Below are 18,162 nucleotides of genomic sequence, written 5' to 3' on the forward strand. Positions count from 1 at the left end.
TGGGTAAAAGAAAAAAATCGAAAGTTATAATTTTTAAACTGCTCTACATCTATATGTTTGAGAAGCGAATGACAGATTTAAAATACATTTGCATATGTGCCCTTGTTTTTGCTGTAAAACTCATAGCTTCTGAATTTTACCATGACTCCTTAAAAAGTGCTTAAGAAAAAACCTTAATTTTTATTTAAGAAATTTTGTATGAACCCTGCAAGAAAAACCAAGCATTCTATTTGTTTTGTTCAGGCATCTGAGCCACTGGTCAATGAGAATTCCCAAATCTGTGACCCTAGTTGCATCCGGGATTGTAATACCATTCAACTTGTAAGTGAAAAATGAGTTGTTAGATACAAAATGAGTGACCATGCTCTTATCAACACTAAAAGTCATGCTCCAATAATTAGGACATGCTGCAATCATATTTAAGTTCATCTGGATCATCTCTCTATCACTTTGATTCCCGGCTACCATTAGCTTCACATCATCTGCAAATTTTCTAACAATCTCATCCATATCCTGATTGAGTTTATCGATAAAAAGTGAAAAGCATATGGTGCCAAAGACACTTCTTTGGGGGAATCCACCTGTTTAATAAGAAAATTCCCCTGATCACCATAACCCGTTGTGATCTATCTTGTAATCATGATTCTATCCAATTCAGCAAGTTTCTCCAAATCTCATGTAAATACTTCAAAAATTTACCATGTTGGACCCAATTCAATGCCTTTTGAAAATCAAGGTAAACAATGTCGATGTTATATTGTCTCTACCCAAAGCCTTTATCCCCAAAAGAAGATGATTATCCATGATTTTCTCTTCCTGAACCCATGCTGGTTTTTTGACAATACATTATTCTTATCTATTCACTTCACCAATTGCCTTTTGAAAATATTTCCCAAAATTTTTGAAGATGCTTTTGTGAGTTTGACTATCATTATTACAAAGTGATTATTATCCAAATAAAATTAAACACGGCTTTTTTACCATCATTTTTAAATATCAGAACCACATTAGCAAGCTTCCAATCCTCTAGAACAGCGGTTCTCAACCTTTTTTGACTGGCGGAGCCCTTTTAAGTAAAAAAATTCTGTGGCGGAGCCCCGTAGACCAATTTTTTAATTATTCATCAAAGTTACTGATTTATTTTTACTATTTAAAAATATTTATAATTATTTTTTTAAATTTTACTGTTTTTTTTTATTTCCCCCGAGTGACCGCGCAGCCCATGGAGAGTGCACAAGGAGCCCCAGTTGAGAACCGCTGCTCTAGAACGATGCCCTCAGCAACACTACTTCTTTAAATCTGTGCAACTGTCCCCAACAATTCATTTGTACATTCCCTAAGGACCTTAGGATAAATATCATCTGGTCTTAGTGCTTTGCTTGCACATACATTTTTTAGAAGTTTTAGAACTTCCACATCTTTCATTTGAATATTGTTGAGGACTTTATCACCCCCTATAATGCAGCCATACTTTGGATATCTCTTTTTAAACCTGATGTGAAAAGTCATGAATGCACTACACATGCTAACATTACTCACTACTCTAGACCTTTCTATTGAGGGAGGGGGGGGGGCTAACTGGCCCCTTACATATATTGTTAATGCACCTGAAAAATGATTTTGATGTTGAGAATGTTATCTGCCAATATAGATTAATGTTAAGCTTATGTTCATACTCTTTTCTACTATCTTACTATATGGGCAAAATACTCATTTGGTCTCATTTTTCTGAAAAGGCTAGCTTTAATATTTCTAAATAATGATTCAGTTATTTGAATCAAAATTGTGCATAGATGAATTGCTTTATTTTTCAGAAGTGCGGTCACTCAGCCAAAATTTTGTGTATTGAAGGAAAAATTTATAAAAGTTTAACTAATTTTGATTAATTGGACAAATAACACACATCAATTTGCCTTGTAGACGTATTGAGTGATTTGGTGCAAAGTGGTCTAAAAGGCATCCTAAAAGTGTAACTGGTGATCGGTTTTTGCTTCATCATAAAAATTCACCAGCTCTCATTGCAGCCAGGCTATTCACCTTCTTGAGGAATGAGAAAAATTAGCGGGAACTTTGCTTTATTTAGCTTATTCTGCAAACCTGGCTTCCTAGGGCTTTTGTTTAGTTAATTTATGTTAAGTGCAAAATTTGAGGAACCAGACTTCTAGACTCAGATGTTGTAGCTGAATAATGGAAAAAGCTACTGAATACCATTGTGAAAGACCAGTGGTCTATGTGCTTCCAGACATAATTGAACACACAAGGAAATTTCTGAACAGTACTTCAAGAAGCTAGAACTTGAATCGGTCTTCATACAGTAGTACCTCTCGATAATAGACACCCATTACATTTTGTCCACTAATGAAGAGTATCCGTTTATGGATAGTATAATACATTGAGGCTCATCCACATAATTAAAAAAAAATGTCTATTAATGGGAGATGCAACAGGAAGCACCCATTATGGGAGGTTTCACTATATTGGTAATGAAGTTTTTGTATGTAAAATCATTTTAAATGGTACTTGTATAAATGCAAAAGAAACTTTTATTGTTATTTTTCACATTCGTTTTGCTAAATTTTTTAGTTTTGTAATGCTATGTCAACAAGATGATTGCAGATTAATTTATTTGAGAACGTGTTTTTATCCAGGTGCTATATCTGTTGTTTTGGACAGTTTAGATACTATCCATTGTATGTCTGATGGAACTCAGAAAGATAGGGACTTTTTACTTTGTGTTCTAGAAGATAAGCAGTTAAGAACATTACTCGATGTAAGTTGTCTTAAGAGTTTTTTTTAGATTAATTTGGTAAAGTGTATGTTATTTGTTAAATTGATTAATAAATATACACAAACATTTACATTAATATAATTTACATTAGCTAAATCAATGCATAAGTTTTTTTATGTGATGAATAATCATCAGAATTCATACAATATAGAAAAGATATACTATATAGAAAAATGAGAACTTTACATTTTTGAAAAACTGTGCAGTCTGATAAAACAAAGACATTCTTGAAAAAAAAATTGGTTCCAGAATATTTATTTTTTATGAAATAATCTGTTTGCATTCTGCATTCAGATGAGAATGGTGATTATTATCTATAATTTCATCGGAAATTTGTAACACAATTCTTCATATATGATTTGAGGGTCGAAGCTTTACTACATTTTTATATCATTGTTGTAATTGATTAAAAGAGTGAAGGTTTCATATCTAATGTCATGATGAAAGGAGGAAAGGAGGGGTTCAGGCTCAAGAGCATGGTCCAGGGGAATTCAAATTTCCAGATATTTCACCAGCAGCTGTGGCGAACATCATTAAGAAAAGAGACTTTTGGTGATCTACACAGGCTTCCAAAAGTTAAGTATGTGACAGCTTGTATAACATAACAACATCACATTAATCTTGCCTTGTGGATTAAATGGTTAGTGGAATACAAATATGTGGAGTACTCAGCCATACAGTCCCTCCATGTGGAGCCTTCAGTGCAATATAGTACTAGCAGATATTGCCTTACCAAGTGATGCTACAACCATAGATGTAACAGTTGTGGAGGTCGCTCATCGATTAAGCTTGGCAATATACCAATCATCAAAGAGGGTGGTAACCCTTGGTTGATTCGGCCCAGGTCGCCGGTCATCTGTTCAACTTGTTTCCATAATTAGTATATTGCAATAGCATCCAAGCAGAATCAATGAGCTAGCTCCCACAACTGTTTCATCCATGATTGCAGGGTCATTTGGTAAGACAATATCTGCCAGTACTGTGCACTGAAGGCTCCACATGAAAAAACTGTATGCCTGAGTGCCACGTGTTTGTGTTCCGTGTTCCACTAACCATCCAGTTCAGAAGGGCAAGATAAAAGTGGTGTCATTATGTTATATAAGCTGTGATGGCTCAACTTTTTGGAAGCTGGTATATCTGGAACTCAGAAACAACCTACTCCAACACAATCACTGGGATCTATCTCATTGACAAGTTCACACATGCCTAGGGCCATAGCGTGCCTGCTCTGGGCCATGGGGCAAACATTTTCTTGGGGGCGAGCACTTAAAAGAGAAAAATTGTTTGCAAAATAAGTGTACATTATTTGTGAGGCCCACACATTTGGCTTGGGCCCCGGTTTCCCTGACCTAGTTACAGCCCTGCACATGCCTAATGTCTTTTATTTTCAGGCTAGCCAGTGAAATACACAAGAAGTATGACTGCTGTCTCAGCATACAAAGAGCACTCACATGCTCGACATGAAAAGAACAGCTCTGTGAATCTTTTCAATCACCAGCTTACTCTTGAAGAAAACTCCTTGCTCACAAAGGGGGAGAACTCTTCATTGTTCCTGCTTCTGTTCCTCATAGAAAAAATCATTTCCAACATAAATACAGATATTCACAATCTCTCTCCAGATGCTGGTGAAGAAGTATGACAATAATTCTCTCCAATGTGCAAAAGCTCCCAAGAATGATATCAGTCATCATAAATGTGAAGCTTTTAAATCATTGGTCTCAAACGAGGACACAAGAATCTTTTCTGCTGGCAATGGAAATGCTGGGGATTTACTGAACACCACAGACAACCAACAGATAATTGTGGAAATAATTGACCACGCTATTTTTTTCACAGAATAATCTGAGGAAGATATATTGTCTTAGAAACAAATCACCCATTTTAATAGATGAGCAATGAGCACTCATAAGAGCTGGATCTTTGTCTCCCAGATTTTATGGCCTTATCAAAACATACTAAAGAAACACACTTCTACGATCAATAGTGAACACCATGGTATTCTATTTATATATTCATTGACATGTACGGTCAGGCCTGATTAGGAAAGAGGACTTTCAGTTTAAAGCCCCTAATATCATTTTTAGTGTTATTAGGAATGGCAGAAACCTATTTCAAAAAGGAAAAGAGTGTAAGCAGGTTATTAAGCAGCAATTACGCTACCTTTGAAAAAAGTCTCACCTACCTTTCTGCCATTAAAGAATAACAGGACTAGATTAACCAAGGGGAAAAAACAAATGCTTAGGGAATCAAGCAAGAAAGAGCACCACAAAAGAAATCTAGTAATTTTTTCCCCTTGAAATCCTCCCTTCTCATTGGATTTACCATCTGGTCTGGAGGTACCAATATTGCACACAAGGTGAATGTTCATAGTTTTATCCAGTGGTTCTTTGACTATTGATGTTCCATAGTAGCTTGTAGCATGAACATCTCTAGATGAGGACTACCTCAGAGTGAGGCCACATCGACTGTTGTGTGGAGAATTAAATGCATGCCTTCCTAAGAACCTCTGAACTCTCAAAGTGTCTGGCCAGAAAAAAGGTTAACAGAAGGATTGTTTATGGTCCAATTGACTACCTCCTCAAACTGCAGTAGTAATAAAAGCTGGGAGCTGACAAATTGTTATATTTGAAGATATGAGCAATTTTTCTGTAGAGAAAAGTACAAATTTTTCAGTCAATGCTAATCGTCTAATCCCTATCACAGCTCAGGATGAGATATTGAATAGAATGTGAAAACCAGGGATTTAGTGATTTTATAGCGAAGTTTTTTTTTGGTTTCTTCTTCCCTGCTACATACATTTTTCATCAGTTAAAGCTTCTTCCCAACATCCTCAAGAAGACATATATACAATATATAAATTCGAAACTTTGACAATTTTTACTACTGAACTTCAGAAAAAAAGTGTAAGACATTTCTCTTTGATTTTTTTTTCTCTCAATCTGATTATTCACTTAGTACAGTACCAATATTTCAGATATTTTGTTGTGAGTAGAGTTCATGCATAAAAACATTTGGAGCACAAAGGCCCAAAAATTTAGGATGTAGGCAAAGTTGCAGCCCTGGTAGTTCATTCTCTGATAAGGCAATGTGTTTGCCTACTATTAAATAAATAATATCTGAGGTTTAGGCTGATTGCAGCTAGTGTTGTTAATATTCATAGGTGCCTGACAGTGCAAAACTACTGGACACGTATACACAAAAAAAGCCATCAAAACAAGACGTATAGGATGAAATAAAAAATTGTTAGTTTTTTTACGAAAACAATCAATAAAAGATTTCCATTTAACTGGTGGATGCTCAAGCAGCCACAGCACCCTGCTGATTCTGATGTCACTGCTAAAGCATATGGTGCCAGGATACCCTCCATCCCTTAAGCAAAAACTGGGAATCTTTGACACAAGGAAAAATTGTGAGAAAGAAGGGTGGGGCCCTCCTTTATCGGCGCCTAAAGACTATATCAATTTGTTTTGAAACCGGCGGCTCCAGCAAGATTCAAGATACATAGGAGGGAAACAGACAGGTTTTTTTTCTAATTTTTTTTTCATGTCCGAGATTTACGAAAAAATTAGAAATCTGTGTAGGTGATTTTTATCTCTAAATCAATTTTGTGTGGGTACTCTGCCCCAAGCCACAAAACACTGTAGGTGCACAAGCACCCACGGCACCACCGGTTGCAATGCCACTGCTACAACCTACTTTCTATGGAACAATAAAACTTTTGAACAATTTCAATTTCAATTTCAATTTTTTTTATTAATATGTTAGATGAATGATAACAATGCATTAGATTAGTGAAAACCACCAAGGAGACACCAAGGTCCCATACTGGTTGTTACAATGAAGTTAATTCAATAACATTTCAGTTATCATACAGTGTAAAATAGTCACTATGTACTGATTTTTGAGATCGAAAACAAAAAATCATGAAAAAAAACATCAAAATAGGAAGGGGGGTTGGGGGAAATGTGATTACACAAACACATATAATACATAAAATACAAATATATATAAATAATGAATAATGCAACAGTCACAGGGGGGTGCTTTAGTGATCATAAAAAAAACAACTATAAATCAACATATAATTACGTATGAATTGGACTGGCAGAGCAGAGTTGACAGCAAGGGTATTTTAATGAATAATTCGACAGCTGGAGGTGAAAAGACAGTAATACACACACAACAGGGAGTGATTGGGATTCCGTGGATGAAATCAGAAATAATTTTCAATATTGAAAATTTGTAGCATGTGTTTTTTGAGGTTTTTTCTGAAAATTGAAAATGAGGGGGACTGTATGAGATCATTTGGAAGGCTATTAAAAAATTTAGGAATGAGAAAGCTAAAATGTTTTTTGAGGATAGTTTTATGAACTAAAGGCATTGAGTAAAAAAAATTGTGTCTATTAGATGTTCTTGACGAGTTCAGAGGTAAAGATAATTGGTTTTTTTTAATTATAAGTATGGATCGGTAAAAGTATAGATGTCTTAAAGGAAGGATGTTTAATTGAAGAAAAAGTTCATTTGTTGGAGTGATGTAATTGCTTGCCAAAATTCTAATAACTTTTTTTTGTAAAGAAATAATGGGTGCAATATTGGTGAGATAATCACTTCCCCAGAGTGGCAGACCATAAAGTAAGTGTGAGTGAAACATTGAATAATAATAGGTTAACAAGAAAGATTGGTTTACATATGGTTTCAGGTTGAAGAATTTGTATAAAATGAAACGAAGTTTTGATTTTAAATGATTACAATGAGATATCCATTTTAGATTTTGATCAATACAAATACCTAGATATTTTTTCTATACGTTGACAGTCACATGGTTTATTACTAGTACAATTTGGTTCATGGAAAATTATGTCATAGTCAATATGTGGAATATTGTGTAAGGAAAAATTGATAAATTTACTTTTGGAAATATTGATATGAAGATCATTAGCAATAAACCAATTACAAACTGTTAACAGATCGGTATTTATATTGTTGATAAGTGTTGGGTAGGCATCTCCTGAATAAAGAATTACAGTATCATCTGCAAACGCGATGATTTTACCATTGATATTTAAATTACATAGATCATTGATAAAAATTATAAATAAGAATGGTCCTAAATTAGATCCTTGTGGGACTCCTTTGATTATCTTCATGGCCTTACTTAAACAATTATTGCATTTAACTTTTTGAGTTCTATTAGTGAGATAAGAATAGATAAAATTAAAAGTATTTCCTCTAATTCCATAGGAGTACAATTTTGAGAGCAAGATTTCATGATTCACGCTATCAAATGCTTTTCTTATGTCCAGAAAGATACCTATTGTTTTTCTAGATTGGTCAATATTCTTGTAGACATATTCAGAAAAGTTTAAAAGAGCAGATTCAGTATTTCTATTTGGTAGGAAACCATGTTGATTATTGGAGAAGAAATTATTGTTATTTAAAAAAGAATAAATCCTAGTTTTAATAAGTGTTTCAATTATTTTCGAGGTAGGTGACAATATTGAGATGGGCCTATAGTTGCTGAGGTTATTCTGATTACCATTTCTAAAAATAGGAACAACTATGGCTGATTTGAGTGATTCAGGAAATTCACCCCTTTCAATGCAATTATTAATTAGGTCAGCCAGTAGTTGATACATGCATTCAGGAAAGCTCTTTAGAATTTTAGTAGTCAAGGTATCATAACAAGATGCAGTGTCTTTAAGAGATTTTGCTATTTTGTAGACTTCAGTTCGATCTGTGGGGGCCAGAAAAATTGATTTGTCACTGCGAGGAATATACTGCTCAAAATTTCCGTATTCGTGGGTTTGTTGTGTAATATTTATGAAATGGTTATTCTCTATATTATGAAATTATTACAAATAGACAGTGTTGCTATGGTGAGTTGTCTCAGTTCAGTGATTGTCAATTTCAACATAGAACACTTTGTAAATACTACACTTCAATCAGTGGCACTAAATCACCTTGTTTTGCTATGTTGCAACATCTTTGTTATTTTGAGTCATGGTGAACCAGCCTTATCATACAGGGTGATTATAATTAAAGTTGTGATTTCAAAACGCTGTAAAATAAGAACCACTGGTCAGAATAACTTGAAAAATCTATATTAATATTTCTGAAGCAATAGAATTTTGTTTGACAAAGAAAAACATTTACTTATGGGTGCCACTGTACTCAAGAAACACAGCAAAGTCACTCATAGAATGGAAATAATAGTCAGCCGGGGCAAAACGGTAATGTAATTAACAGCAAAATTTTATTATTCATGGAAACACACACATCACAATAATGAAATCACAAAACAAATTTCATGATTGAAAGGCTGGCAACAAGAAGGAGTCAGCCTTTTTTTTTTTTTTTTTTTTTTTGCCTTTTAGTTGGCCCAATGCTATGATGGTATTAGCTTCATCTATTGAGAAACATAGGAAGTCTGCTGGATTTATCTTCATCTAACACCAAATGAAGATTTTTTTTAAACTATAAAGTGGACTTACATAACTCAAAAGTGCCCAAAATGGGGCTAAACCCCCCCCCCCCTCTTGCTGCAAGCCAGTGCTATCTTAATGCATGGGCCAACCCAGACACAGCCCAGGGACTCCAAGAGAAAAGGGATCTCACAAGAATTAGAAGTGGCTGAAATTCTTGAAAGTTTGCCAGGTAGGGTCTCAGAAAAATTAGTTGACCCAGTTGTCCACAATGCTCTTAAGACGGCCCTGCTGCAAGCCCTTTAATTTGTGACATTTTCAGTGATGTTCCTTACTGTATTACTTTATGAGCAATTTTGTGTTCAGAAAGGTTTATAGTGAAAACATAAATTAGTCACCCAAAATAATTAGTGCTCTAGCAGTTAAACGTGGCTTCGCTCTTGTGGTTTTGACAGTCTGAAAATTGCTCGCAATGATTCCTCCATACAACATTTGATCCCCTGATGACCCCCTTAGGTATTGAATTTTCCGAAATCCCATCTCAGTGAATCTCTACATTACAAAATAAAAATACTGACCAAATTTCATATATATAGCTTCAGCAGTTTCAGCTCGGCATGATTTTTATAAATAGCCTTTGCACTCCCTTATGACCCCCCTTAGGAGTCAAATTTTAAAAAAAAAAACCTTCTTACTGAGTCTTTACACATTATAAAATGAAATTATTGACCAAATTTCATATTTATAACTTTAGTGCTTTCAGTTCGGCGATGATGATGAATCAGTCACTCAGGATATGTTATTTTATATGTATAGATAAGCAGTTTGTTAATCAGGATGTCTACTGTTGGACTCAAATAATGATCACAAATTTAATATAATGCAAAGGGTTTTGCTTTTGATGGGGGAGGGGGATACGAAATTACTTTGCAGGCAGCAAGTGGCCATTGGATAAGTTTCTTCTTCTTCCAAACCAAGAATGATTCCAGTCTATCACCTATGGGCAATTTATTACCTCATTTCATTATCTTTCAGGGATAAGTGCTCTAAGTGTGTGCATATAAGTGTATGTGTGAATTCAGACTTATCTATATTTCAAATTGTGAGTGAAGTGTAATGATTGAATATTTTTACCATTGTGTAGTAGGATTACCAGATTCCAAAACTTTAAAATGAGAATGCATGCACAGGAACCCTTTGGGGTGTAACTTTTGCTAGAGTACAACAGCTGGTGCCACTTTAAGTATCACTATATGTTTTGTCATTTCTTTAGGGAAGGGGGATGATGATATTATTTATTAAATAAAGAATCGGACATTCAATGTCATTCCACCCATAATAATTATTAGCAACTGCCCGAGCATACCCAGAACATAGGCAGATAAAGAGGATGAAGTTACTGAGCTTCAGGGAAAAAATTATATCATTGGTTAGGTGCAAGGGCGGAGGTGGACATTCACCCTTCCCATTCACTATACAGGCTACACATCCTCGGTTTTGCCCTCCCCCATCTCCATTTGAAGAGATTGTATCTGTTCTTATGACCCAGAATTAATTCCAAAATTCTAGTTTCTTATATGAAGGAGTAAAGGCCGTATTCACCGACATGGTTTAAACTGTAGTCACAATTTTTGGATAAGAAATCAATATAGATTGGTTAAAAACCTGAATTTAACCAATCTGTGTCGATCTCTTATCAAAAAATTGTGACTATAGTTTAAACCATGTCGGTGAATACGGCCTTATGAATATAGTGCAGCTGCTTTCTGATTCAAAGAATGGACTTGCTTTAATCATGGCGGGAGGGTGCACTCAGTGCAAACAGATTATCGGCCGCAGATATCAACACTACTTGACACTGTATATACAGGGCATCCATAATTAAAAGACCCTATTTTAAAGTAGCCTACAGGTGAAACCAGTCATCAGAAAAGCAGGCCCGTCATTTGCAAAGGGGGGGGGGGGTCTGGGGCCGTTGCCCCATACAGTTTGTTTCAGGGAAAAAAAAAATGTTGCTCATGTCGCCACAGAAGGGCGTTTCACTTTAAATACCTGTAGTAAACATGTAAATTTATGTGATGTCACGCAGCAGCCGTTATAAAAAATAGAAAATTCGCGGAAATTCTGTTTCTCAATGTGTTTGCTGCTCACAATGACAATAAGTTTACGAGACCGCGCTTTCTTGGTTAAATTGCTTTACCAAAACAGCAATTCCGCAATAATTGCTCTATGGAAATATCGGACTTCGAAGAGGATTCGAAAAGGTCCAATGAATGTTAAAAACCTTCGGAAATATGATAACGAAATTCGAAATCACAGGATCGTTGGCTGTTCGTCCTGGTAAGAGAAAGAAAATCCGTTTCTCTATAAACGCAGTACAGGAGGTTTCGCTTCAGGTGGAAATGGACAGAGCTTCAAATTCTCGTGGTAGCACTAGTGTCAGGCATGTAGAACAGGCGTTGTATATGCCACGTTCAACTGTCCATGAGATCATGCGGAATATACTCCGATATAATCCTTTCACTTGTGCATCGGTTGCTTCCACTCAGAGCCGCAACTAGGGGGGGGGGGCAGGCGGATCTCGTGCCCCGGGCGCTGGACCCGAGGGGTCGCAAATGTCATTCTGAAACCTCCACTTCAACATTACAAGGGGATGTCAAAATGCGCGCTTGCCCCGGGTGACCAAGCATCTAGTTGCGGCCCTGCTTTCACATGATTATGACGCTCGACTCTAGTTCTCACTGCAGTTTCAAGCTCGCGTTGTGGTCTATTCAGAATGGCCTTAGGGCCATTAATGGGCCTTTAATGAGATCATAATGGCCTCCTCTGGACAGACGAAGCGCATTTTCACCTGGATAGTGCAGTTAATACTCACAACTGCCGAATTTGGGAACCAGAAATTCCACACGTTATCTTAGAGGCTCCGTTGCATTCACCAAAAGTGACGGTATAGTGTGGATTTATTACATCATTTATTTTTTGTCGGTCCTTGCTTCTACGAGGAGTTACGTTCTACAGGTCCAGTGACATGTTCGATTACCGGGAAGCGATATGCATTGCCGTTACAGAACGAAATTGTTCCGGCTCTGCAAGCAATTGTTAAAATTGTAAACGTTTGCATGTGTCATTTCTTAATAAAACGCCCTCCGATGGCGACATGTGCAACTAATTTTTTCCCCCTGAAAAAAAATTCCCATCACTTCATGAAGTCCTCCACAAAATTTCACAATTTTTTGATGACTGGCTTCGCCTGTAGGCCACTTCAAAAAATAGGGTCTTTTAATTATGTACGCCCTGTATATTGGGACTGCTGATTCTAAAACTAGTGTTGGTTTTGCAGAATTGGCTCTAGTTTTTCAGATGATAGATGATACATTTTTCAATATTGCTGAGATCATATTCCCAGCATTTCAACGCAGTCTGTAGCAACTAATTTTTTTTGTGAGCAATTTTCACTTTTTATTTTTTTTCTTATCTTATTTACAATATTATTACATTCATATCATCAGTAGTGATACGTTGTTTTCGTATTTATAAAATAGGTGTGATAAAAGTGAAATTGGCTTATTTTGATAAATAAATGCGAAATCTTTAATATTTACAACTTTTCCGGAAAATCTCGGTAATTAAACATTTTTAAAGTGAAAATAGGTCGTGATTTTGCTGGGCAGAATCTGGCCCGTCATTTAGGGGAGCGGGGTGGGGGCAACGGTCCCTCCCGGCTTTTGAAAATACAATAAAAATGGTATATATATACATACATTGAGTACATGTGCTTTGCCCCCCCCCCCCCGGAAAAAGTTGAAATGACGGCCCTGGAGGGGGGGGGCAGAATTCACTTGAATTCCAACTCATGAAATAAGAGTTCAGCTAACTTCCATTTCTGAGTTCTATCCGAAAATTTTGGACCTAATGGACAATTTAGAAGCATCAAACTATCCATTCGTGCATATTTTGAGCAGAATTTAGTGAACTTAGCCGCTTGGCAGTCGCGTGGTTAGGGAACTAGCTTCTCACTGTGAGGTCTGGGTTCGAATCCCGGTTCAGGCATGGATGTTTACTAACCAACACTAACAAATTCCCTGGACGGATCATGCTGATCCCTTGGGAATACGTGAAGATCACGTTATTAAAAAAAAAAAAAGTTTAGAATTTTCTCATGAACGTTAAAGTTGGGGCTATTTTTTGCGAAAATACAGAAAAATTTCGATAAATGAGAATGGTAAATTGATGTGGAGAACAATATTGTGCTGAAGCTGATGAGTTTAAATTTATTATACACGTGACATTTGACGCAAAAACCAATCCTTGCAACATACAGGGTGATTCAGAAAAGATGGGAAAATCTTAGAGGTGGTACACACAAAAACAAATACTTTTCATCAAAAAATGCGTGGTCTGAAACGAAATGCAAACGTGCTAGCGCATTTCGAAACGGCCGCTCCGCAAACGTTAAAACGGCATTCCTGTTGAAATTTATGGTTAGAAAAAAAACACCATACATGCAAATGTAACCTGGGGAAGAAGAAACCGTATGCAAATCTGTGATACAGCGAATAAAGACGCAGACTCAATATTACTAAAGTGCGCCATTATCCCGTACGTTACAACTGTTAGAACGGTTGCACATAGGGCTGGCGTCCGCCCCTTTATTCACTTTGAAGCAGATTTGCATACGGAAGGTGACCGCCTCTTGCTGCGGTATATAAATTAAACCGAAGGAAATGTCAGATAATTTATAACAAATTTACTTTCTGTATTAAATATTTTAGTTCAAAATAATAAATTTAAATTTAATAAAAATTCAAAAATTTAATTTTTTTAATTGAAAAATTTAATTTACTCCCACAATTTACAATTGAACAATTTTCGAGTACATCTTTTAACAAACGCCAACACAAAGCGCAAAGACTGACGGAGTTCACTGAAGCGGGAAGAATACCGGCATACAGGGAGAAGCGATTTGCGCCAAGACAGCCTTTACTCTAGCACAACCCGGGATAATTTTTATATTTTCCCCGCGCCGAAATGTACCCTCTCCAGAGAGTTGCGTTCCCATAACTCTTCTCGTGATCTGAAAACTTTACTCTAGTTCCAACACCTCCCTGACCTTTAGGCCCCTTTCACACGGAGCGGATGCGGATGCGGACGCGGATGCGGATGCGGAAGCGGGTCCGCATACCCTTTCACACGAGCACTGAAGATGCGGGTGTTTCGCCCGCATCTTTAGGTTGAAATTCGTGCATAAAAACTATTTTTTCGCAATTTTTGTAACTGTTTTTCTCCTTCACCCCTGATTCAGTGCCCATATGCAGCCTAGAGGTATTCTTTGGTGGTTTAGTCTAGAGCCACATAGAATATGGGAATAAAGATGTCTTCATTCCGATCCTCACAAGTAGTCGATGGGAGAAAATGTCTTAAAATATTTTCAAAAGATTTTGAAAACAAATCTGTCTTTCCGGAAAAATATGAAAGAAAAATTCCAAAAACATCCAATGTTCGAAAAATCCAATCCAAAAACATCCGAAACTAATATGTTCCTAAAAAAAAAATTCAGGAGATATGAAAGAATTTGCAAGTAGAAAAAAAGGGGAGGGGTGGGGACGTTCAAAATGTCTGTGCTTAGAAATATTCACATCACAATTCTGTCTTAGGCCGGGATTACACTATAAAAGTTTTGTAAAAGCTCTTTGATAAAACGTGAAAAATTCAACCAATATTATCTTATTGGTTGAATTTTTTGAATGCAAAATGTGTGTGCGTGTGTGTGTGTGTGTGTGTGCACCGGTTGCATTTTCTGGAATGCAACCGATGCGCCTATTGGTTGAATTTTTCAACTTTCATAAAAGTTCTTTTATAAAACTTTATAGTATAATCCAGGCCGGATTACACTATAAAAATTTTATAACAATTATTTAAAAAAAAGCAACTAATAAATTTATCGGTTGCATTAGAGCAAATGCAACCGATAAATTTATTAGTTGCTTTTTTCAAGTTTTATAAAATAACTTTCATAAACCTTTTATAGTGAAATCCCATCCTTAGATTAGTCATTTCTGAAATATAAAATTTCATTTTTTCAAGTTTATAGACTGAATATTGAGTAAAATAAACTTGTAGGTATCGGGGGAACCACCAAAAATATTCAAGTGCTAGGGTCTTCTTCAAACGTCTTAATCCGGCCCTGAATGAACGTCGTACGGGGATAACGTTGTTTAATAAAAGTATTTTTTTTAAAGTTTAAAAAAATTAACAGATTAAAAATTTAAAAAAATAACAAATATTTAAAATAATGTTTCAGATATTTATAATTTTAAATAATTTAAAAAATTTAAAAAGAAAAAAATTAAAATTTTTAAATTAAATTTAAAAGTTATTAAAGTATTTAGTCAATTAAATATTCGTAATGCACAGAACGGCTTATCATTTTTGTTCCGTCAGTGGCCGTTGTTGGCAGGTTTTATTGTATAAAATTGTAAAGTATGGACAAAAGGCAGTTAAAGTTGCTATATCTCAATCTCAGAACGAAACAAAGGGATAGACGTATGTAGGTACATTATATTAATGAGCAGGGACCATCATATGGTGTTTTATGATGGTCATTTTATCATTATGGCAAATAATTAAAAAAAATTCCGTGAAAAATCACCTTCAAAAAGTAGCCAAAGATGCGGACGAATTCGCTCCGCATCCGCATCGTCTGAATAGCCCCGAATAAACCTATTGTCAAAACTTCTATGTGCGGATGCGGAGCCCGCACTTAGGTTTTGACACATGCGGACGACGTCCGGACCCGCATGAACATTTCCTAGGTGCGGAGATTTTTCGGCTCGTCTGAAAGGCGCAGTATATTCCAATTGTTAAAACTTCTTCCGGACCCGCATCCGCATCCGCTCCGTGTGAAAGGGCCCTTAGTTGCCGGGAAGCACACTTATACATTTTTGAAGTGAAACTTCTTCAGCGAGACATGGCAGTAGAATTCTGTAAGGGAAAGAATGCCGTCACACAAAAAGTGAAACGCTTTCCCTTTCGTCAAATCTGGTTTCGTGTAAGAACTGGTGTGTGATTAAGTTCCAAGAAGCAAATGGGTTGAGGGGCGATGCTAAGAGAAACTAGGCCTTAAGTTCCAAGAAGCAAATGGGTTGAGGGGCGATGCTAAGAGAAACTAGGCCGTGTAAGGTAAGAAAGTAAAGTGAAGCTTCAGTGAACTCCGTCAGTCTTTGCGCTTTGTGTTGGCGTTTGTTAAAAGATGTACTCGAAAATTTTTTAATCATAAATTGCGGGAGTAAATTAAATTTTTCAATTAAAAAAATTAAATTTTTGAATTTTTATTAAATTTAAATTTATTATTTTGAACTAAAATATTCAATACAGAAAGTAAATTTATAAATTATCTGACATTTCCTTCGGTTTAATTTATATACCCCAGCAAGAGGCGGTCACCTTCCGTATGTAAATCTGCTTCAAAGTGAATAAAGGTGCGGACGCCAGCCCTGTGTGCAACCGTTCTAACAGTTGTAACGTACGGGATAATGGTGCACTTTAGTAATATTGAGTCTGCGTCTTTATTCACTGTAACGCAGATTTGCATACGGTTTCTTCTTCCCCAGGTTACATTTGCATGTATGGTGTTTTTTTTCTAACCATAAATTTCAACAGGAATGCCGTTTTAGCGTTTGCGGAGCGGCCGTTTCGAAACGCGCTAGCGCATTTGCGTTGCATGTTAGACCATGCATTCTTTGATGAAAATTGTTTGTATTGGTGTGTACTATCACCTCTTAAAGTTTTTCCCATCTTTTCTGAATCACCCTGTATATATAGATAGACTACTTACGTTCACCATACATCATTGAAGATAATACAGGAAATTTCGATCCTAAATATGGGGTATCAACAAATTTTGCAAAAAATTGAAATTCATTACTTTAAATGCCATTCGCTGAATACTGCTAATATTGCTGAAGGTGTAGAAATACAGGGTTGCTTCAAATCGCAATAAACAAAAATGTATTTCTCGAAAAAAATACTATAATTATCTGATGACCATATTTCATTGAGAAAAATAAAATTCGATTAATAATCCGTAAAATGCTGGACATCGCCAATTGTCATTAAAAACCTTGTCAGAAGTAGGCACCAGTTGTAATTAAAATTTCAAAAAAAAGAAAACAGGAGAGAACAAAACGTTAAACATGACAAATATGGAAGATGAATATTATTTATGAAAACGCTGTGAATTTTTTTTTCCCGACTCTGATAAATATTACAAATTCAAATAAATATCGTTTAAAAAACGGGACAAACGTATAAAAAAAATTGGATAACGGAAATTACCGGAATGTCCCGTAATACGGTGCACAAGAGGTACTTGTACAGAGAGATGTACTTGTACAGAGAGAGATATTGTTTCGGTTATTTTACTGGTCCTTGTGTTTTTAGAAAGGTTGAGAAACACTGCCCTAGAGTATAGTTATAGAGAGGTTTTACTATATAAACCTCGTGGCTCACTTGAGTGATCTGGAACTATCGCCGATAACTAGAGTGATATGTAACTGCATCACAGACTGGTTAAGTTCTCTCTGGAACTGTGCCACGGGTCACTCAAGTTTTCTTTAAATATACCGAGGGCCACTTGTGATGTGAAACTGTGCCGTGGGTCAATTAAGTGATCTGTAAATTTGCCGCGGATATATCTTAACTGCTCTAGAATTGTGCCACGGGTCACTCAAGTGACCTGGGAATATTCCGCTGGTTACTTAATCGACCGTTAATGTGCCGCGGAACACTTGACTGATCTGCTAATGTGCCGCGGATTCACCTGCTTGTATTCTTTCAGCAATGGTTATAGAATTTTGTTCTCAGAGATTTTCCCCGGATAATACAGCAGCCATCCATTCCACGTAGCATAGAATGTGACTTAATTGCCAACTCTTTGTTAATCAGAAAAGCTGT

General features: G+C 36.1%; 1 protein-coding gene across 2 annotated transcripts in view; it reads left to right on the forward strand.

Moving 5' to 3' along the window:
* The window catches only part of LOC149073239 (peripheral plasma membrane protein CASK-like), a 429,829-nt gene that overhangs the window by 236,354 nt on the left and 175,313 nt on the right, over positions 1-18,162 (forward strand). For both annotated transcript variants that reach the window (XM_089247410.1, XM_089247411.1), the window contains one exon: positions 2,649-2,770. In XM_089247410.1, the coding sequence (XP_089103536.1) occupies positions 2,649-2,770 (122 nt within the window). The remainder of the gene's footprint in view (positions 1-2,648; positions 2,771-18,162) is intronic.

This window comes from Pholcus phalangioides, unplaced genomic scaffold (genome assembly GCF_987345545.1).
Source record: "Pholcus phalangioides strain wild (caught in Gottingen) unplaced genomic scaffold, Ppha-v1.0 ptg000017l_1, whole genome shotgun sequence".
NCBI lineage: Eukaryota > Metazoa > Arthropoda > Arachnida > Araneae > Pholcidae > Pholcus > Pholcus phalangioides.